At 37.3% G+C, this 23,579-nt stretch overlaps 1 protein-coding gene across 5 annotated transcripts in view; it reads right to left on the reverse strand.

Annotated features, from left to right (window-relative positions):
- NAV3 (neuron navigator 3) overlaps positions 1 to 23,579 on the reverse strand; it is a 662,176-nt gene that overhangs the window by 133,525 nt on the left and 505,072 nt on the right. For 4 of the 5 annotated variants that reach the window (XM_063446980.1, XM_063446976.1, XM_063446977.1 and 1 more), the window contains 3 exons: positions 22,505 to 22,685; positions 13,038 to 13,106; positions 1,209 to 1,348 (listed from right to left, as the gene is read on the reverse strand). In XM_063446980.1, coding sequence (XP_063303050.1) covers positions 1,209 to 1,348; positions 13,038 to 13,106; positions 22,505 to 22,685 — 390 coding nt within the window. The remainder of the gene's footprint in view (positions 1 to 1,208; positions 1,349 to 13,037; positions 13,107 to 22,504; positions 22,686 to 23,579) is intronic. The other variant, XM_063446978.1, reaches the window with a different exon arrangement.

Below are 23,579 nucleotides of genomic sequence, written 5' to 3' on the forward strand. Positions count from 1 at the left end.
CTCAGTGAATTATTTTCTAATTAGAGAGACATTAAAACAGCTCTACTAACCTCAATAATGCCATTGCCGTAAAAGAAGATTCCGTGCACTGTAATCACTAAAGCTTCCTGTAGTGGTTATGGTGCCAGGAGTGTCCAGGTGCCCTGTCAGGATAATTGGTGGGAATTTATGGGCAGAGTGGCTGCCCTCTTAGTCTTATACTTAACCTGTGATTCAATGCAAATTGGTAAGTTTTATAGGGATAAATGATACAGAAACAGGTTGTGTCCAAAATGCATTGTGGGCTTTTTTATTTTGTTTTTAAAGTTTTGTGATAAATAAGTATTGAGCATTATAATTATTCTGCCTGTTAGTTATTATTTCATGTTTACTTTGGTAATGGCAAATCCCCGATGGGGTTTGTACCACCTATGCTGACAAAACTGAGCAATTTTACTCCTCTAGAAATGTATGTAAGTTTTCATTCCCTGTCCTATATACAGGAGGTACTCATTTTACAAAATACCTGTTTTAAAATGGCTCACACTTACGACCAGCTCTCTAGCTTTTTGTGAACCAGCTACATCCTCAGGTAGGGATGTTGCCACCTCATACCTAACATTTCTACACCTATATCCTCAAATGGGGATAACAACACTGCATGCAGTCATTACTAGAACTTGTATGAATACTCTAGACCAGGCAAAGGCAACCTTCGGCACTCCAGATGTTTTGGACTACACCTCCCATGATGCTTTGCCTGCACTATGGCTGTAAGAACATTATGGGGGATCGAGTCCATACCATCTGGGGTGATGAAGGTTGCCTGCACTATGGCTGTAAGAACATTATGGGGGATCGAGTCCATACCATCTGGGGTGATGAAGGTTGCCTACCCATGCTCTAGACCATGTGAGTGGGCACTTGTACACTTTGTTGTATGCTATCCACCCACAATGTAAAATACTATACTATCAGTACCCTTTCATGTGTAAAGTGCCGCCCGCGCAGTGGAAGACTGAGAACATGACTATCCAGAAAATATTTTGTTAAAAGTTGAGACTCAGCGAGCACGCAAAATAGATAGGGATCAATAAGACATCTCTGCAAGAACGAGATCCAATCTCATCTCTGCACGTGAACTTACTGTACCAGATTCCAATTAACTGTTTAAATAACTAGGTCACAATTCATTTCTTTCTATCTTGCCAGATTTTGTAAATTCTTACCTTTTTCATTTCCATTTGCATAATGAGGTGGTTTGTTTTTGTCAATGCTGTTAAAGCTCTGACTTCTTCGATTTAGATTGGCCGTTCCCTGACCCTTGGTACTGCTGCCCGCAGCTGGCACCCTGGAAGGTCCTGGAAGTCTATGGTCACAAACACAAAATTCCATTATTACAAAAAAAAAAAAAATATTTAACTGAGTAATCTTGCCAGCCTTTCCATGTAGCAGACCGTATTGCAATCAACACTTTTTAGAAAATAACTGTATCACGGCACAAAGAAATCCCTTTATTTGCTTTGTTAATTAATTGACGTAACATAAAGAAGATTAATTACACTCTAATACTATTTATTACTTACTGACCATTCGCAAAGTCTTATATAATAGAATGATGACATAATTATAAATCTTAACACAAACACACTTCTAGGGAGGTACCTATAAACTGTAATATCATATAAATTCTTTTAGCATTGCATGACTTAAATCACTGAAACTGATCCACCAGACTTAACCCCTGTCAAATTCCACTTAATCTACCCAACTAACCCTTGATATTTGTTTCATGCATGCCAGGAATCTAGCACTCTTAGTGACCTTTCATTTTTGTTTAACACGCCAGGTAAAAAAAAAATGAACTGTCCATCTCTCCAAATTTTTTTAACCCCTTAAGGACACATGACGTGTGTGACATGTCATGATTCCCTTTTATTCCAGAAGTTTGGTCCTTAAGGGGTTAAGGACCAAACTTCTGGAATAAAAGGGAATCATGACGTGTCACACACGTCGTGTGTCCTTAAGGGGTTAAAAAGGTCTCTCTAAAAAAATGAAGTATTGATATAATGTCACGTTTGCTACTCATTAAATAAAAAAACAAACTCATAAGTCGTTTATCTCGGTAGCACGATTAAATATTCCAACTTTCATTTTTTTTGTCTAGTTTATTATTCCACTCCTTATAGTTGTGCGCGGTTTAATTTTTAGTTTTAGACAAATATACAAAATGATGTATGGCTATAAATTGTGAGATTTACTGTACCGACTTCTTATATATGTTTCTACTTTTTAATTCAAACTAACACACATTAATACACTTCATCCTGTTTCAATAAAAATGTACTTAATATTTTCTATAATAATGTAACTAAAGTAAAGAATGTAGTTTATACTGAAATATCACATCCCATGTATATGCTTTATGTTAGATATCCTTTACTTAACAAAATGTTAAATGCTTTCAGTAATGTGAACTTGGCATTCTAAACAGAAATGAGTCCACATATTCTATATCTTTTTTTTTTGTGTGCCAAATCTCATTTTTTTTAGGGCAGTAGTAAGAACATGGGATCCAGTAGGAGACTATAGCTTGGAAACAGTATCTGGTTCATTCAATAAAGTGCTAATTGTCAGTGAGTTTTTAAAAAAACAATCCAAGCACCATAACCACTGCAGTCCACTTACGTTCAGAGTAAGTAGTCAAACCATTTAAGAATGGTTTGACAGTTTACTTAGGTAGAGCCGTAAGTGCCTGCAAATGTTGTTCTCCTCTCCGATAAAGCTTTATCTTAGATGCAGGTAAAAATATGAGGTCCAACTAAGATTGTTTAGTAACTTCATGATATGATTGGAACAATGGAGGTATTTTTGAATTTTAAAATCCTCTTTCATGGTTTAACCATTTTGTCAAGGTGCCTGAAAACCTACACATCTAAATCCCAGATCCAAAATAACTATTTGCTTATACTAATAACAATAGCAGTTATTTAGGATTTACTCCACTTAATACGTCCTTGCTTTGGGAAATGTAGCCATGCCTTTTTAGTCAAACTATTGAAAAGGTTTCTAGGCATGCCAAGTTAATAACATCTAGAATAGGACCGTGATGTTTTTAATGTCCACCCCTATACATTATATCAAGGGGAAAGCAAAAAAAAAAATGGATTAATTTCACTAATTTCAAATGTAAGTTTGTTTTCATGAACCATAGAATCAGTATCGCATACTATAAGTTTCAAAAGAGAAACATTCTCAATAAATTGACAATAAAACAATTATTTCATTGGCAATGCAAGGGTTAAAACACATCCCAATGCTTAAATCATATGCCACAAATTTTCTCCACTATACGTGAAGTCATTTGTGCCATGGATAAAGTTTGAGTAAGCAAGTCAACTATACCCACAGGATCAGAACATCTCAGCTTTCGACCTTTGCTTTCCCCCTTTTTTATTTTTATTTTTAGAGTTCATGAGCCAACGTAAATGTAATCTCTGCAGCCACAAACCTTCTGTCGGCACATGAGCCCTGACCTATACCTACACTTAGTAACTGGCCGCAAATTAAATAGAGGCTGCCGAATCAATGACATGATTTTTCAAACAAACTGTGGGAAAGCTCTGTAATGGAAAATCTAAGTAAAATATTAAACCCTCAACAGCTACTGAAATTAAACAGCCCTGGCTCCGATGGACTGATTTCACTCACTTTAGGGATCTTAATCTTTATTTTATTTCACAAGTACCCAGGCACTGAATAAATCATTTAAGACACGCAAACATTTTTTACTTAATTATGAGATTCAGATGAAAATATATCTGATAAGATTTGCCAACATCGGAATGTTTTCTAAAGACTAAAATCTATTCTGTATGAAAAGAGCAACATTTCACAAAAGAAACTGAGAATGATCAGCTGACGTTCTTAGCAATTGTGCTAGCCCAGTACTGCCTGGTTTAACTAAGGATAGCGAATGGAAGCTCCCAAGTTGAAGCTTCCACCTCTCCTGGCTGCTGAGAGAAGGCAAGGAGTGGTACCTGCTGTCATACCTTCTTCTCGTTCATCCACTGAACTTCCTGGGCGCTCTCTACCATTCTGGCGCTCTCCATGTTTGACGCGATGATGTCGGACATTGTTCCAACATCAGCAATGATGGAAAACACTCTGTCCCATTTCCCCTTTGTTACTATTGGGGCCCATGTCTTGTGAGCATTTTGCCACTACTTTATGCCCACACAATGCATGTTGTATTTGTTTTGGCGTCATACAAGATGCAAGCCAATCAGAGGCCACCGGGAATATAAGTAGCCCTTGTGACCCTGTTGTTGTGGTTGTTAGTAGCCAGAGAGTGCATTCCTTAATTCCCTGTATTTCTGGTATTTGGCTTGGCTTTGCTTTCTACAATGTTTTTTTTCTATATTCTGGTATGCTTGACCTTTGGCTCTGCTTTAATCTTTTCTCTATCTTTCTCCAATCCTGACTTAGGCCTACGCTCTATGTCCTATACTTATACATTAAGCCTGGACGCTCTAATACGCCCTTTCTTTGTATAGGGAGTCAGGATTACAGTATGATCCAGCACATAGAATTGTGTAACACAGAGGACTTATAGATAATGTATACCAGACCTTAGAATGGCCAGACTAATGTACCAAAGAATAGTCAGGAATGGCCAAGGTAAAGGGACACAGAAAGAGACACAACGATAAGGAAAAGCCAGGGGTCAGGGATGCCAGAAAACAGGGAAGTCAAAAACAATGCCAAAATCAATATTACCAGAATAACCAGAATCAATAAAGCGGTCTCGGACAACCACAAGGGAAACCACGACAGGGCACTGAGCAGGATGAGAACTGGGCCTAATTACCCCTCCTCTGGATCTGATAGGCTGTAATCGGCCTTTGACTCCAAAGGCAGTTACCAGGTTACCATTTGCATAATTGCTGCTCAGCACAAACCCTCCTGTGGATTTGATTGCTGCTCGGCACAACTTTTCCTGTCAGGACAGTAATGTTGCTCGGCACAACTTTTCCTGTCAGAACAGTAAATGTCATTAATCACATTTTTATATGCGGATGAATACGTGACATAGGGTTCCCGTTGCCTCATTGCTTGCATGTTGGGGTGTGTATTCTTGGCACCTGGCAGACCCCAGGTAAGAAGTCAAAAATTCTAAAATAATTTCACTACTTACCGGGGGCACCAGGGAAATCTTGGCACTATAACCACCACAGTGTGCTGTAGACGTTGTGGTGTTCGGAGTGTTCATAAACACCTGCACTCATGAGTTATGGGTTCAGAGCAAATTATCGTCAATGGATCCCAGCAATGTCTAGTGTACATATGGTACAATTGGACAAAATGGCTTGGAATGCCAAGAAGTAATATGATATCAATATTTGAGGGTGCAATGTGCATCTGTAAAATGCATTTGACTATTCTGATACATTAAATGGAACTCGAGTTCACAGAGGCAGAAAGAGCCATTGCATAAATAATACACATGAGTAGGTTGCAGCATTCTCAATTAACCCATTCATGACCAAGGTTAAATCAATCCATCTTTATCAATTGATTCTAACACGTAAACGTGTATAAAAAGTTACTGTTTCAGAGAGAGGTTTCTGAAATACATTTTTTTTTTACATTTTATTTCAAAATCTAAACAGATTCAGCTAAAATTTAATTCCAGTTTGGAGTAAATGTAACAGTTTCTATATAGTCAGATTTTCTAAGTTTTTGATAGGTGTTATTTAGACCTCATGTTAAAAGACAAACCCTGAGCGTTAACTGAATGTGGACACATTAGCTTACCCCTTGTTCCTTGATATCATTGTTTTTTTAAGAACTAAAGGGGCATTAATTTTATTGAAAAGCCAATTAACTAAAAAGGGTCACATCGTTTAGTGGAGTGAACAGGATAGTATTGTACCACTGAGTGTAAATCAAATCAAAAGCAAAATAAAAAATAAAAATCACAAAATTACAGATTAAAAAGAAGTATAAACTTCGATCCAGTTTAACAAAGAGTTCAAATTTAGCAACATGTTTTCATGTAGAAAATTAACTGAAGGTCAAAGAAGAAAACACATTTAGTGAGAAAATAGTCTATGATATTCCATGAAAATAAAAAATAAAAATAGTTTGAATTATCTTAATATTTAAACAGTTAAAGTTGTGTACAGTCAATAATGGTCAAGGCATTTTCTAGATGATAGATAGATAGATAGATAGATACGTATATGTATGTATATATATATAGTCACAATTTGTATCTTGTAAGATACAATAGGAAGTACAGCTCAGCAGCGACACATATTTTCTATCCATCTGCAAGAAAAGACAGCTGATCCCCAGAGGACTAAAAATCAAAAATCCACTTGCTACTACGCACAAATCGCGGTATGCTGAAAACCTGTGTAAACGCACTAGTGAGAACTTATCTGCACTGTCGCTTTAACTCAACTTTGAATTCTATGTGTCGTCTTTGCACGGAAATGCTTTACACCTGAGAAAGGGAGGTTTGCCCGAAGGTTTGTCATTACAGAATTCTGTTAGTCCAATAGCAAAGGTATTACAAGGTACGAATTTTATCTGTTTTTTACATCTGCATCTCTGAACTCATACGGCTACAATCTATACTTGAACACTGTATATATATATATATATAAATAATCCTGTTGAAAAGTTCTGATGGTTAATAATATAGCCATGTTAATTTACCTGATTGTATTTTTGAATACTGTAGAATGCAGAGTTCTGTGACTGTCTCCTTGCTCTGCTCTTCACTTTGCCCATTTAATCATTGACTTGACGTAGGTTACTTCAATCAGTCATGCGGAGGTATGGGTCAACCCCTTCATAGTTAATATTAAACCAAAGCTAGGTTTGCAAGTCGAAATAAAACTACTAAGAAAAGTTTTAAAACACTCTTTCCTCCCAATTTGTGTCTGATGTTTTTCGTGTTTCATACTGCTAAAATTGAGAGAATAAAAGGGCTATGGAATTGACATGTTTGTTCATATTGAGTAATACAATTGTAAATGAATATATATTGTAATATAAATTAAAATAAGAACACATTATAAAACTAAGATCAATAAAAAAGCCATTGTATTGGTTCAGTGTACAGCCTATTGTACCTCCTACCTCCCATAAAATGTTGTAGAGATTGATACTTGTTAAATAATGAACACTCCCTGGTACAGTATTTCAAAAATGATGTATTAATATATTGTTTGCGCCAGGGTATTTTAGAATCCAATATTTGAAGGAGGAAAGATAAAGAACTCCTGATATATAGTAAACCTCATTCTGCAACATGTCCCTCCCGATTAATAGAGCTTCTCTTAATATTAATAATAACAACGTGAAAATTAAGATTTGAGGTATCCGTTTTTGTACAGCTTTATAACAGATATGATTACATGTCAATTAAAAAATACCTGTACAAGTGTGGCAGGATTATAGCCTGGAGAACTAGCTTTGAGGTAGTCTAGAGATTCCACTACCACCTGTATGCTGATGACACCTTGCTATACCTCTCCTCCCCGGACCTCTCCCCTGCCGTCCTGCAACGTGTCACTGCTTGCCTTTCTTCCATCTCTGACTGGATGTCCTCCCGCTTTCTGAAACTCAGTCTCTGTAAAACTGAGCTCCTTGTCTTTCCTCCTCCTAATACTCCTCCTCCTCTTTCGCTCTCCCTTCAAGTTTGTGCTACCCACATCAGTCCATCCTTGCAAGCGTGCCGTCTTGGCGTCATACTTGATTCTGGCCTCACCTTTGAGCCTCACATCCAGCATGTTGCCAAATCCTGTAGATTCCGTCTTAAAAACATAGCCCGCATCCGCCCCTTTCTTACACAAGATACTACCAAGGAGCCTGTCCATGCTCTAGTAATTTTCCGCATGGGTTATTGTAACCCTCTCCTGATTGGTCTTCACAAAAGCCATACTGCACCGCTAGAGTCCATAATGAATGCTGCTGCCAGACTGATTTTCCTTTCTAGTCATTTCTCTCACACCTCACCCCTTTGCCAGTCCTTACATTGGCTTCCTGTATGCTATAGGAGTCAATTCAAGGTACTAATTCACACCTATAAAGCACTGAACAACTCTAGCCCCTCTTATATCTCCTCACAGATCCATAGGTATGTCCCTTCTCGGTCTCTCCGCTCTGCCCATGATATTCTGCTGTCCGCTACTCACACCTGTACGGCCAACTCACGCTTGCAGGACTTCTCGCGGGTGGCTCCCTTCCTATGAAATAGCCTACCTACCGCCATCAGACTCTCCCCTAGTCTTGCATCTTTTAAGAAGTGCCTTAAAATCCATCTCTTTAGGAAAGCTTATGGCCTCCAAGACTAACCCTTACCTCACATACCTGTCTCTTACTCTCTCCTAAAGGGCAGCCCACCTTATTTGACTGCAAATTCCTGTCCTAATGTGTTTTACATCCCACCTCCTATAGAATGTAAGCTCGTTTGAGCAGGGTCCTCTTCAACCTATCGTTCCTGTAAGTTTTTTGTAATTGTCCTATTTATAGTTAAATCCCCCTCTCATAATATTGTAAAGCGCTACGGAATCTGTTGGCGCTATATAAATGGCAATAATAATAATAATAATAGAGAGAACATTGTTTGGAAGGAAATGATTTTACATGACTAAACTAGAATACTAATAATAACTAGAAGAAATAAATGTGTTTTTCTATCCCTACAGAGCTCTTGAAATGTTTCATTAAAAATGGTGGGCATTTTGAGTGAATGACTACATTCAAGGATTTGTACAAATGTTTAATAAATAAACTTGACTTCAAACAGGAAATGGCACTACAGTGCCTATAGTGTTCTGCAGATGAAAGGGATATGTACTTAAGTGTTTGAAAGTGAATAAACCACTTTGAACTCAGTGATGATCATAGATCTGTAAACACTACTGTAAAAATAAGAAAGTGCATCTATAAACATGGAATTTAAATACTTTTTTTTTACAACGTCATGAATTTAATTTAGAAAGATGAAGTTACACCAGTCCAGCACTCAGTGAGGTGCGAAAACCAGTGTCGCCATAGAAAGTGGGAGTTGGAGACTATCTAACATTCTTCTCTTCTTCCCAGTGTCTTGTTCCTTCCATGTAAAAAGAAATATAAGATTCTTGGGCTATTTTTATAGAATGTTGATGCTTCCTACTGAACAGTTCTAAATGGAAGTCTCAGCTGTCTGACTGTAGTACTATCAGGCTACAATAAAAAAAAAATGTAAAAAAAAAAATGTTTGGATGTGTATGTATACATAAAATATAGTACAAACAGGCGTTGCCATGAGAGCACATTGCTAACATTTTACTAAGGGGCCCTAGTATATTTTTAGGCTTGTTTTAGCATCTCTAGCATAATTGGGTAACTGTCATTAAAAAAATTCTACACATATTCTCCTACACCAATTCATATTATGCTGCGTTGTATTGTTTTATTTTTATAGATCGCAGCAGCGTGTTTCAAAAATATGCGTGGGCTCTTAGAGGTTGTTGAAATACAATGACATAAACAACTTTGCTTATAGATGCTTATTGGTACAGCTTGTGCATTTTTAAAAAAATATTCAAAATTAATGGCAAAATTCCAAAGTAGAAAATAATAATGACAAGTCGGTGATTATCATAGGAATGTTTTACAAATTGTAATAGTACAGGCAATGAGGGAGTTCTAGCAGGGGGTACCACTCAAATTAAGGATGGCCTCCCACCTATTGCTGTAATATAAAGTTAACAGAATCAACATGTCAGATGACTGGGGTGAGTGATTAACCTCCTTCCTGCTATCTATAACTAACACATGATGTGTCTGCTGTACTTTGGCAGGTTCCCGTGTATGTGATCTACAGCTCTTCCATGACCTCTGTCACTGCTCCATGTCTTGTTGACTGTTAGGAGCATGACTGTTTAGGAACAATGTATGCACAAAACATCAGATGATTCTAACTAACAGAAGAATATATTATCGACAATACAAGGTAAAAAAATAAAAAAAAAAAATGGTCAGAGACCATTAATTTAGATATAGGATTAGTGGGAAACCTATAGTCTTTAGCGCCATGCTTTGATCATATCATATACAAAAAAACACATGAAGACTAGTTTTTTTTAACTTAGGGAGAGATGTGACTAGGGATGCATAAACTTAGTGATTTAAACTCCTAAATGGCAGAGAATTGAGCAGTATGAATGTTGGACATGATCTATACACCAAAACCACTTAATAAAGCTAAAGTTGTATTGGTATTTATAGGTCGCTTCAACATTTGCTGTGCCATGCTGACTGAGTTAGGAGTCCCCAATATATACAACAGTGTACCTTTGTGAAACGCAAAGTGGTTGGGAAAACAAATGTTCCTTTAGGTTTGTTGTATATTAGGTATCATCAATATAACTGGTTATGGGGTTCCAGGTGGTCACGCTTATTGGTGAAAGGGTTTGATCCATATTGACTTGATCATTATAATTATTTTTTTCCGATTCCCCATTCTACCTCCACTACAATACACTGACAATTGTATGGTGTTTGGAGTGTTCCTTTAAGAGCATAATGCAACAGGTCACTAGCATATTTGATAGTGGATCGAAACCTGTAATTAATATCTGAAATGTAAACATTTACAATAAAAGTCAGTTTCTGGAGGTGGCGTATCCTTCATGAGCAAGTTGGCCAATTATATTACCAAAAACTATGTGGCGGTCCTGTATATCACAGAAAAAAAAAACAATTATAAATGTAATCATTGGTAAGATAATGCAGACATCATTCAGAGTAGATTAATTTCATATAATTGCATGTATTGCTGACTTCAGCATTTCCCTATTAAAAATAAGATAAATGAAGATTAATAACACACACAGGGTATATATTCAAACCTCTAAATATAAAGAGGTAAAGGTGACCTCAGAATGTCAGGATATGAGTGATCTTCATATTACATGCATGATAGTGGCTACAATCAATTAATGGAACACAACATTGAATAAAGAATGATGCAATAGAATGACCAAAAATATTTTACAATTGAAAATACACAAACAGCAAGTGAAAAGCAGAAATAGTGTAACATTAATGACTAGATAGGCAGCCTGGAGATACCTTCCGAATAAAATCCAGGATTAGATACTCACAGCTCTTTGGAGGGGAAGAAGTCACCATTTTGGAATATACACATATTTGGAGATTAGTCAGTTTTAGAAATTCAATAATATGTGACATTATTTTAATTTATTAATTAATCAATCAATTTATTTATTTGCTTATCACACAATTGTAGTGAACAAAAAACTAATCTGGAAATGATTTTAAACTCATCTATATCCACAACTATTTTTTTAGTCTATTCTTTTCAGTTTTGGTTTTCAGCGTGCTATAGTTTGTCATTTCAGTGATACTATTGTTTCTAGTAAACCTAAAGACGTATTCATGACTATATGTACAAATTACCAGGGGTAGGCAATGTTCGGAACTACAAATGTTGTGAACTACTTCTCCCAAGATACCTTGCCAGCATTCTAGCTGTAATATCATTATGGGAGGTGAATTCCACAGCATTTGGAGTGCCAAAGGTTCCCTACCTCTTAGATTAGCAGAGCATGCTGGGAGATATAACTCATAGTCGCCAGCTAATCAGTGCTTATTTAACTGTGTTGGTTGATTCTACCGTCATGTAATACTCGGCTTACTATTTCCTAAATTTTCCCAGAAACTTTATTTGAGCAATTGCTTTTAAGGTAGAGTAAATCCTTATTCTGTTAAAAGAATCCACCCCGTTGCGTTGTAGCATTTTGTAGTATATTCTATTTGGGAAAGAATGTCCTAGTGTAAGAGAGTGTCAGCTGTCTGCTATAAATCAGTGTTATTAGTGAGATTGTGACCTCTGGTACATACTATACACGATGAAACACATTTTAGGACATACTAGTATTTCTTTTGCTACAAAATACATGCCATGTGTGCTAGACTATATAGGGGCAGAGAGCAAGAAATTCTCATATTGATAGCTATCATAATGACTGCAAGATTACCAGTGCTTTATAAATATTATCTGTGCTAATTCTCTAAAAGTGCATTGATGTAGAATGCTGAGAACTACCGATATGTTGTAGAGATTTTACGTTCTTTTTTTTTTTTAAGTTTTTGAAAGGAACTGTGACAGCTTAATTTTATGCTTTAAAATGTTGCATTTCTTTTAAGTATCACAATTTGTCTAATGTCTGCTTATCAGACCCAAATATAGGGAATCTTTTGCAGATAATTCCTCAAACAAATGAAACATATCCATTCATAAGGCAGTATGTAATAAAAAAAAAATTAAAAATGGAAATAGAAAAAACATAAAGCTATAATATATGCTTTCATTATGTGAACAGACTTTACTCCAGAAAATCTAAAAATCTCCCATCACTGATATCCAGGTTATTGGCATCCGTACCATCAATGTTACAAAAGTCTAAACACCACCTAAAGTCCTGTTGGAGGCACATTTGGTCAGTGAGACCATTTACCTTTATACGTCTTTCGCACTTTGATTACATGCTGCCCTATGTGTGTATATATTTCATTTTGTTTGAGGAATAATCTGACAAAGAATCCCTATAATTGGATATTGTGAACTATCTGTACCTTTAGGAGGATCTGTACTTTTAACACCACAAGAAACATAAGGGATTTGAATATATTTAATATTTGTTAGCACCTTGAACATAATTTCTTTGCCCACTTTTTTTTTTTTTTTTTTTTTTTTACTATTTAAAGATTTTGTATTTCTGCATTAGTGTGGGGGATTTTTTGCACTTTTTCTTCTGTAATAGACTAGATGTGAATATATATTTGTGGCACTTTATACTGACACGTTAGTAATAGCTATTGATTGGCACTATTACTGCCGGTATGACACTACTTTGTATCTACAGTAATGCCTGTTTAATGTCTGTTTATGTCTGCAGAGTAAGAGATTAGTGTTTTATGGCTTAAATTGTGTATCGCCAGCACACAATAAATTTGAGTTGTCAACTGACCTAGTAGTCTTTTTCTGATTGGTTGCAATTCCACTGTGATTAGACTGAGTTGCATATCTGGCTGTCAGACTGTGAGAAGAAACAGAAAAATTAAATGAAACAATTCATGAAAGCATGCACAAAAACCACAGCTCTAATCAACGTCATGTAATACACAAATGTCATGAAAATGCAAAACTATACATGTAAAAAATGTAGCGGAAAGCTATGCGCACATTGAATAAATACAGCAACATACAATGTATCGAACATGTTATAGCTAATCGTACAATGAATTACTAGGTCATTACCAAGCTGAAAGATAAATCAGTAACAATGGACAGAGAAGGATGAAAAAATGGTAAAGCAATAGAAGCTGGAATTATAACGCAAATTGGTTACATTTATAACACTTTCGCCGATGGAATTTGTCAATAAAATGTGAACTCTGTGCGGATTATTCACTAAACATGAGGTGCAGTGGTTGGCAATCAAATAACACCTTTATGCCCAAAATGGCCATTCAGGAAGAAATAACTCTCAGACATGGTTAAAATGGAAGTTTTTTTCTAATTAGTCTCTGTTGGTTTAAAAAAAAAAACACAGTTCTTAACTACGCAAGTTTGTTAATAAACATACAGAAATCATTTAAATACATTTTGTATAAGTATAATAAATTTTTTGGTATTTCTCTACAGTGAGAGTTACACTTTATGAATATTCTATAACCATCAACCGCTTATTCTCATCCTCCGTAATCTCGGTCTACTAGATACCGCTCTCTCCTGGTGCTCTTCCTACCTCGCCCAGTGCTCATTCAGTGATCTGCCTCTTCACCCCAATCCCTATCTGTTGGTCTGCCCTTGGTCCCCTATTGTTCTCAATGTACACTGCCTCCCTTGGTAAACTCATCAGCTCCTTCGGCTTCCAGTATCATTTCTATGTGGACACGCTAATTTATCTGCCGTCCCCTGATTTCTCACCACCCTTCTTGACTCGTGTCTCTTACTGTCTCTCTGCTATTTCCAACTTGATGGTTGCTCATGTCCTTAAACTGAACCTGTCCAAAGCAGAACTTCTGGTCTTTCCCCGCTCAAGTGTTGCTACTCCCTTGTCTTTGTCCCTCCAAGTCAATGGCACCACCATCTGCTCTACCTCTAAGGTTTGCTGCCAAGGTGTTCTCTTTGACTCGGACCTCTCCTTCACCCCTCGTGTCCAATGAATCGCCAAATCCTGCCACTTCCATCTCAAAAATATTGCACGGATCTGACCCTATTTAACGTCTGATCCGGTAAAGGTGCTTGTCCATGCCACTGTCCTCTCTCGCCTTGACTACTGTAATCCGCTTGTTAGTGGTCTTACGTATTTCCAACTTGCTCCGTTACAGTGTGACCACTAGAACACATTAATATATTTACAAGATACAGTCTGCTATTGCTGGTGAGTGCAGAACATCTAACATAGACATCTCAACCTAGAGCTCCCCACATCTTGCGGGACTACAACTCGTTATGGTCATCTAATACATTCAGAGAATTCTGGGAGTTGTAGGAAATCAACATCTATAATTTGAGATCCCTGATCTAACATATTGAAGGAGCTTATTTTTGTGACAAGCTATAGTTTGAGTTTTACATAAATTGTTGCTAAAGATCCAAAACAGTGTAATTAATTTACAGTAAGAACATACCTTCTTAAAATTAATTACAGTTTATTAGCTATTACTTATTCCAAATCAGTTGACATGGAAAAAAATTAGCAATTTGGTTTTTAATTCACTACAATTTACTATTTAATAAATAAACTAATATAAAAAAAAAACCAAATACCCAAATTAAGCACTACATTGGGTGTTACTAAATTTCAAAATTGACCTCGAATTTGGCTTGAATGATGTTACATTATTACCTTGACTAAACTAATTTCTGAATTCCTCTGGGCAAACGTTCTAAAAAATTCTCCAAACATCTCCAAATTAATCAAATAAGTTAGCACACTTACTGTCAACCATAAAGTAAATTGAAATTAAGCAGAAACAGAACAGTACCCATATTCTCAAGCAATGTGGGTGGTAATCAGTGAGCTGATAAAGTAATATTGTGGGAAGGAAATTACTCAACTGCTCAGTACCCCAATGTATGTTGTAGAATGGTGACTACTACAATGAACACAGGGGACTAAGAGTCTTTCTAACAACCAAGAAAATGTGCTCAGAGCCACACTATTTACCCTGGGTGCAGAGGGTGGGTTCCCCTGTAACAAACTGCAAACTCTAGTTGACCACATCATTTTTTTAAAGTGACATTCTGAGGAACATTACCACTACAGCTCACGTTTTATGAATGACTTAAACCAGGACTTTTCCCAGACTGTGTTGTTTATGTTGTGTATAGTGTCCCTTTAAAGAGACACTGTAGAATTGACTATCTCTATTTGTAACACAATAGTCTTAATGCCCCTAGTTATTTTCAGGCCCCATTTGCCTCCACCTGCACTACAAAAATAAATGAAAAAAAATGTACTCAACTTCTCTCCAGCGCCTAGTGTCCCTGAGCTCTGCTGTGGCCTCCTTCTAGCTAGCATCATGTCATCCTGGGAAGGTGCCTCCAGGATGACAGTCCAATCCAATACTCCCAATAGAGGAGCACTGAGGACCATAGGTGTATGTGTGGTGCTGGCCGTGATGTGCCGATGATTCTGTCTGTGATGGCACTGAGCATGCCTGCAGGATTTCACAGTATGCTAGAGTGTGAGAGCCGGGTAAGTAACAACTCTGGCTCTGCTACTCTGATGGCTTGTGGCGAGCAGAAAAATGGGTAGCAAGAGAATACTGAGAACGGGCAGCAGCTGAAATAGCCTGCCCTTCGGTGGGTCCCCGCTCAGTTCTCAAGTTGATTTTTGCTCATCTTGTGCCATTACAAAGAGAACATTTCTGAAACATATCATACTGGTCCAACCCATACGGGCAGTCCAGATCCGAAATGCCAGCAAGGGCTTGGAGACATGGCTTGAAGACACACTTCCAAGCCTTCTAATATCTAGCCATTAGGGGCCACTAAGGAGGGGAAACTACTGTAGGAACTATAACAACTTTATATAGATGAAGTTGTTATAGTGAGTACAATGTTTCTTTAAGGAGGATAATATCAGTGGGAATATATTGATATTATTATTATTATTATTATTATTATTATTACCACCATTTATATGGCGCCAACAGATTCCGTAGCGTTTTACAATATTATGAGAGGGGGGATTTAACTATAAATAGAACAATTACAAAAAACTTACAGGAACGATAGGTTGAAGAGGACCCTGCTCAAGCGAGCTTACATTCTATAGGAGGTGGGGTGTAAAACACAATAGGACAGGAATTTGCAATCAAATAAGGTGGGAGTAAGGCAGAGCTGGAGGAGAGAGGAGAGAGGAGAGAGGTGCTGCCCTTTAGGAGAGAGCAAGAGACGGGTATGTGAGGTAAAGGTTAGTCTGGGAGGCCATAAGCTTTCCTAAAGAGATGGGTTTTAAGGCACTTCTTAAAAGATGCAAGACTAGGGGAGAGTCTGATGGCGGTAGGCAGGCTATTCCATAGGAAAGGAAAGGAGACGCCCGCAAGAAGTCCTGAAAGCATGAGTTGGACGTACGGGTGCGAACAACGGACAGGAGGTGGTCACGGGCAGAGCGGTGAGACCGAGAAGGGGCATACCTATGGATCTGTGAAGAGATACAAGAGGGGCTGGAATTGTTCAGTGCTTTATAGGTGTGAGTTAGTACCTTGAATTGACTCCTACAAGATTGACAAAACTGAATCTAACACTCCAGCATTAATTGTATTATTATTATTAGTATTATTAATATTGTATTATTTATATAGCGCCAGCAAACTCTGTAGCGCTGTACAATGGGATTGGCCTCATTGATAGGAAACTCTTAGTTTACCTATATTTCCTTAAACTCTTACTAAACTTCCTATATTATAAATGCATTCTAAAAAAAAAAAGAAGAAAATAAAAAAAAACTAAAAGAAAATAAATTAATGAGACATGAAGAATATTATTTTAAGTACAAGCATTTCTCTCTATCTTATCAGTACAATGTTCTTAGAATCTTAATATATGTTTTCTAAGCATCTTTCTGGGCACTGTTTTGTGTCAAGACTTTAATTCACGGAAAGCTCACAGGGAAGTCACATTTCTAGGAAAGCTGTCTTACTAGAAATTCATAGGAGTTTCCAAGATTTGTATTTGTTATATGAAACTGCCTTACAATAGATAATTGGGGGATGGGCAGTAGAGTTCTATCTAATGCTTTTTTGTTGTTGTTTTTTGTTTTGTTTTGTTTTTTTGTTCTCCAGCAGTGATGGAACCTGGATTTTCAAAAAAGCACTGCATCCACACTGCTAAATGTTCTGCAATATTTTATACTATGTGAACAACAAGCAAGAGCTGCCAATTAACTAAGGCCAATACTTTATCATATTATTATTGACACAACTATGGTCAATACCATATCATATTATTTTAGACACATCATATACCTTAATCATTGTGATTATAATTGTAAATGACAAAAAGAGAAGTCCTGCGCTCACTCCCATCACTACTGGGCCGGCAGCAATGACTACAGTACACATTGCATACTTTAGTCATTGCTGCCGGCCCAGTAGTGATGGGAGTGAGCGCAGGACTTCTCTTTTTGTATTTGTATTTACTTTGTATCACGCAGCCTGGTTACAATGCTGCTGCCCATCCCATGTGTTCCCTATTAAGGGTTAATAAGTATATAGGGGTGTATATAAAAAATACCCCTCTCTGTCTCATATCAGATATCTTTGCCAGAAGCTCAAGGAAGCAGGCTGAAGGGTCAGTGTTAGGACCCGCTTAGGCGGGTCTGCCTTGACGTTGGCAGGCGGGCATCCCCTCCAATGGCCATTGGAGCAACTAAATGACCTCCATTTGTCTAAATATACATAGGGATTAAGGAGAGAGCGCAGGTAACTTTTTCCTTTCTTTGGTTTTTAATAATTATAAATTAATTCATATTTTTATTGGGGAAAAAAAGCAGTTAAACATGTAAGAGACACCTTCTGGACAAAAGTGTAATATCTTGCCCTGTAGATAAGGCAACGCATGCGTAATAAACATATTGAATAGACAAACCCCCTACCTGTTACTGTATTATATAGTTAGTGCATTACAAAATTGGGGGGAAAAAGTTAACACCTATTTTCCAAGAAACACGTATCTGAGCTTTAAACTGTAAGCAGTCTCTTGACAGTCTGTGAAAGTCTCTTGAGGCGGTCACTGGACACCCTCAGGAGTGAGACTATCTAGTAACAGCATGTACACATGATCACTGAGTTTGCAGCATGTACTTGTACTGGAGATCCCACGGCTGCCTGAGGATGATGGGCATGGTGGTCGAGAAAGTGGCTATCTTCACAATCAGCTGCCTTGTGGGACCTCCATACAGCTAATGCTGTGCTGCTTCACTAGTGTTAATAGGGACAATTAAATCACCTGTGTATGAGGTATGGAGCCCATTGTGAAGTACATACCTGACAGCTCTGTACCACATGTGGACTCTGTCGTGGAGGGGTTAATTGCTTATCCTAGGGATCATGGCTTGCTTATCAGGTTGGGCAATCTGATATGTTCATGGACACAGAATTAGATCCCACAGCACAAGGTCCAAAGTAGGTTATCAGTTTGGGATCTCCCATTTACTATTTATATAGTTATGCTTTATGGGGTTCCGAAGCCTCTGTGTAAACCCCAGGCCTTAGTCAGCCTCCTTAGGTCGAGTTATGGTTAATCCTGCCATGTTCATGGAATACCTCATGAGTAATTGCACATGTAAACTTAAACTCATCTGAGGCATGGAAAAGGGTACAAGATATATATAGGATATTTTTTATATCTTTTGTCTGGTGTGTTAATAAAACACTTTATTTTATTAGGAAAAATGTGACCATTGCATTAAACTATGACTAAAGACAGGGTAATAGTTATTGCAAAATGTGCACATTTTAATGACTGGTGGTTTAGTATTTTGCTGATGGTATGGAAATATACTAAGCTATTTGTGAAATATTCCATCAGTTAAGTTGATTTCACTGTGTATTTTGTCACGCCACATGAAGATGACATTTATTTTAAATCTACATCTAAAAAAAAAAAAATCACTTGTACTTAACCTCTTCATGATAATAGATAGAGCATATTCACTTATATTACAATAGCCCTCATCTGAGCTATGCTGACTGATGCAAACTAATATTTTTGATTTGCTAAATTAAAATTTTTTATTATTATTATTATACAAATTTTAATTGAGCAAAAATATAAACAATAAATGGGCATTAACCTTGTCGAAAATCTAAATAGAATCGTGTTAAAAGAAAGGCACAAGACACGCAAGATAAAAAAAAAAGATATATATTAGAACTGTATTATTTATTTATTTGTACTTGTCTTATTGCCTGTTATCCATAGTGATAAACTTTAAATACAATAACAATAACACAAATTAAACATAAGAATCTATGAAATTAGGCCCTTGTCATTTCTTATTAAAGGACCACAATAGGCACCTAGGCCATTGTCAATTTTTTTTTGATGGAAACTCAAATTCAGGGGAGACATACTAAAATAACATGATGAAAAATTTTGGGGAACCAAACAACGTTTAAAATCTATTGCTATAGATTTTCTATTGTAAAGACTTCCCTGTTGGGTGTGTGAACTCTGTCATGACAAACAACTCTAAAGAGATTTCGGCATCCCATTCCATATTCTTATGCCATGACAGTGTAAGTGATATCTAATTGGAAGAGGCTCTGACACTGACTAGACATGTGCACCAGTGAAATTTTGGGGAAAGTTGAGCGTTTCCATGCAGATCGTGGAGACGCTGAACGTCAATGCTGCACAGTGGTGCCCAAGAAAGCACCTTTAGTGGCCGTCCGAGAAGTGGCTAATTGAGGTGTCCCTGGGCTGTCATGTAAACACTGCTTTTGCACTATAAAGATGTTATAGACACCAGAGCAACTACATTATGCTGTAATTGTTCTGGTGACTATGGTGTCCCTTTAACAACATTTTTTTCTGGAGTTTGGCTTTTCAAAAGATAATGTATTTCATGCTATATTGATTTAAGTAAAATGTAATTTTGAGAATTGTACAATCCCATTAAAAATTAATGCTATTATAAACCTAAATATTAATTTCAATGAATCTCTTTTTTGTAGCTTGATACATGTTTTTACTGTCATTGGTCAATCACTGCTTCTTAATAGAATTCATGTGAACCATAAACAAGCAAATTAGGGATATCATTAAATCTCCCCCACTTTGTTCTGGGAACGCAAACTGTCATAATAATGTGTTTTTGTGTTTTAATAAATCCTGATTGTCAAATATAATGATCTTTCTTAAATGTTTTCATATGAGCATCTGGTGAGCTGAAAAAAAAAAAGAACTGAGGAGAGATTGTAATTGTTCCTACCGCCAGGATAAGGGGAAATAGTAAATTATTTAATGTTCATTAATGTGGATACAGAAAATGCAAGACATGAAACCGTACAAATGTTCCACAAAAAGAGCAGTAAACATGCAATATTTGCATTTGTTTCTTCATAGAGTAATGCATCACATAAGAACAAATGCCTGTTATATATTAAATGTGTATATATATATATATATATATATATATATACACTGAACAAAATTATAAACGCAACACTTTTGTTTTTGCCCCCATTTTTCATGAGCTGAACTCATAGATCTAAGACTTTTTCTATGTACACAAAAGGCCTATTTCCCTCAAATATTGTTCACAAATCTGTCTAAATCTGTGTTAGTGAGCACTTCTCCTCTGCCGAGATAATCCATCCAACTCACAGGTGTGGCATATCAAGATGCTGATTAGACAGCATGATTATTGCACAGGTGTGCCTTAGGGTGGCCACAATAAAAGGCCACTCTAAAACGTGCAGTTTTACTGTATTGGGAGGGTCTGGGGGGCGGGGTCAGAAACCAGTCAGTATCTGACAAGGTGGAAAAGTAGCAGAACTGGAGGTGAGAGTGGAGTGTGGCTCTTTGGGAAAGAGCCAGAGACAGATATGTGACATAGAAGTTACTCTGGGAGGTCATAAAGGTTGACACTCAGTGTACGTTAGGAGAGATATGAGGAGAACCACAAGAGGACAGTGTCACACAGACCGAGGGATTGAAGAATTTTTAGAAGGAGGACGTGATCAACAGTGTCCAAGGTGGCATAGAAGTCAATAATTAGTATGGAGTAGTGGCCTTTGGATTTAGCTGTGATTATATCATTTGTAACTTCAGTCAGAGCAGTCTCAGTATAGTAGAAGGGACGGAAGCTAGATTGAAGAGAGAGGGGCGAGAGGAGCAAAGGGGGGGAGAATTATTTTGTTTAATCTTGTCAGTAAAGTAGCATTCAAAGGTATCAGCTGAAAGGTTAGTTTGGCGGGCTGGTTTTAACTGGGTGAAGGAGAGAGTTGAAGGTATCAAAGACACGCCTAGGTTTGCGGGAGCATGAACTAATGAGTGAGGGAAAGTATGATTGTTTAGCAAGGGTAAGGACTGTGCAGTGTGAAGGCAAGATTCATTTATAATGGAGAAAAGTCTGACAAGGTGTAGGACCTCCTACAGCAACGTTCGGGTGGATGGGATCATCTCTAGAGGTAGCAGGTCGACTTAGTGTGCCATGGTTGGAGGCACGTCTTCACAGTTAGTGTGCCACAGTTGGAGGAGCGTCCTTGATGTGTGTTTGTAGCGGGGCTAAATAACTTTGATGGTAAAGGTGTAAGTAGGCTAGTCTGGCCAGATTTATCTCATGATGGCTTTTTATGAATTAGTGAGGGACATTTGAGAGTTAGGAGTATTTTAAAATAAACATAAAAGTATGTAAGAACATTTCGAACACCTTGGATAAGATCACCAAGTCAGATAAAACATAATTACATTACATTAGCCATTCTCTGTAACATTTATTGTTACAGACAGAGGTTGCAGAACATGCTATATAGATATAAACTGGACATTAAGCCACAGAAGACTACTAATAAAAACAAAAACAAACAGAGTGTCTTCAACCATTTGAAAACAAAATCACAATCCACTATCTAAGCAAATATCTTAGCATCATTATGAGTGCATTTTGATACTATACATGTGCTTGAGATATTTCTGTTAAAATAAAAAGTGTACATACCATTTACCAGTTTCATCACATCCTTACAATATAAACGGATATTGCGCCTTGTAATCCCTTATGCATTTACAAAAAGATTTTGTGATATATGTATATCTATCTGTCTGTCTGTCTGTCTATCTGTCTGTCTATCCTTCTTCACTAACCAAAATGTAATCACCAGTTGCTGCTATAGATGATTCATTGTATACAACTGCATAGAGTAATTTAGAGAATGTGTCTGGAAATATAACATTATAACAACAGAGACATACCTTGACTGCATATCTTGTGTTTTTGGTGGACTGCCCTCTGCAGGTGTGGAGGAATGAGTGACGTGTTGCTGAAGCTCTACCAGTGACTGATAATACTGCTGCTGCTGATGCTGCTGTTGTTTGAAGCGTGAAAGACTGAAGAACAGCCCCAAAATGGCTTTCAAATTTCCATTTCTTATTTCTGCAAAACAGTGAATGGTTACATACACGTTGCAATATCTTAAAGCAAATATGACTAATGTGGGTCCATAATATCTACAGTTATTTTAATTGATGCACTACAGGCAGATCCAATCCTTGTGGGTGTAGATTGCCCAGGTGCTCTGTAGATAGGTGAGGTATGTGGCTCTGCCCCCTCAGGTAGGTCCCCTCCTTTGTTACGCTCTGCCCCCTCTGCTGGTCAGCGCATATAGAGAAGGGGTGGAGCCTAATGAGAGGGGTGGGATCTACCTGAGGGGCAGGACACACCCGGTCTATATACTGAGCCCCTGGTCTGTCTGCACCCAGACAGGATCGGCCCTGCCTATGCACCCAGACCACTTCATCTCAATTAAGTAGTCTGGTTGCTTTGTCACAAATGTTTTAACCCTGCAAGTGAAAACATTGCTGTTCTGCAGGATCTCTGACAGCCATTAAAGGCACTTCCTTCGAAATAGGTGAGTAAAACTTGGCTATTTCAATTAGTTGGTCTCATAGTGTTTATAAAAAAACGACGATGCACATGACATGCTGCTTTAAAAAAATCTATGAGATCTCTCGCCAGAGAACACATTACAGATCTCTATTTTTTTCTTATGTTCCATTTCAGCAATATACTGTAATATCCCTCGTACAGTTTTCAATGCATTGTTATTTAAACAGAAACTATTTAGCAAATAACAAACATGCTACACAAATGATCCCCCAAAAGACATGGTTGAAAAGACTGAAAGGCACATACAAGATTGTTATTGAATACTAGAATGTACTGTCCTTTAAGGATACCATCCTGTCCACATGTGACCTGTAACATGCAAACCTATTCAACATCACTTTTGGATCCAACTGTTCCCAATAAACATTTTTAATTATGCTA

Source organism: Pelobates fuscus, chromosome 3, assembly GCF_036172605.1.
Source record: "Pelobates fuscus isolate aPelFus1 chromosome 3, aPelFus1.pri, whole genome shotgun sequence".
NCBI lineage: Eukaryota > Metazoa > Chordata > Amphibia > Anura > Pelobatidae > Pelobates > Pelobates fuscus.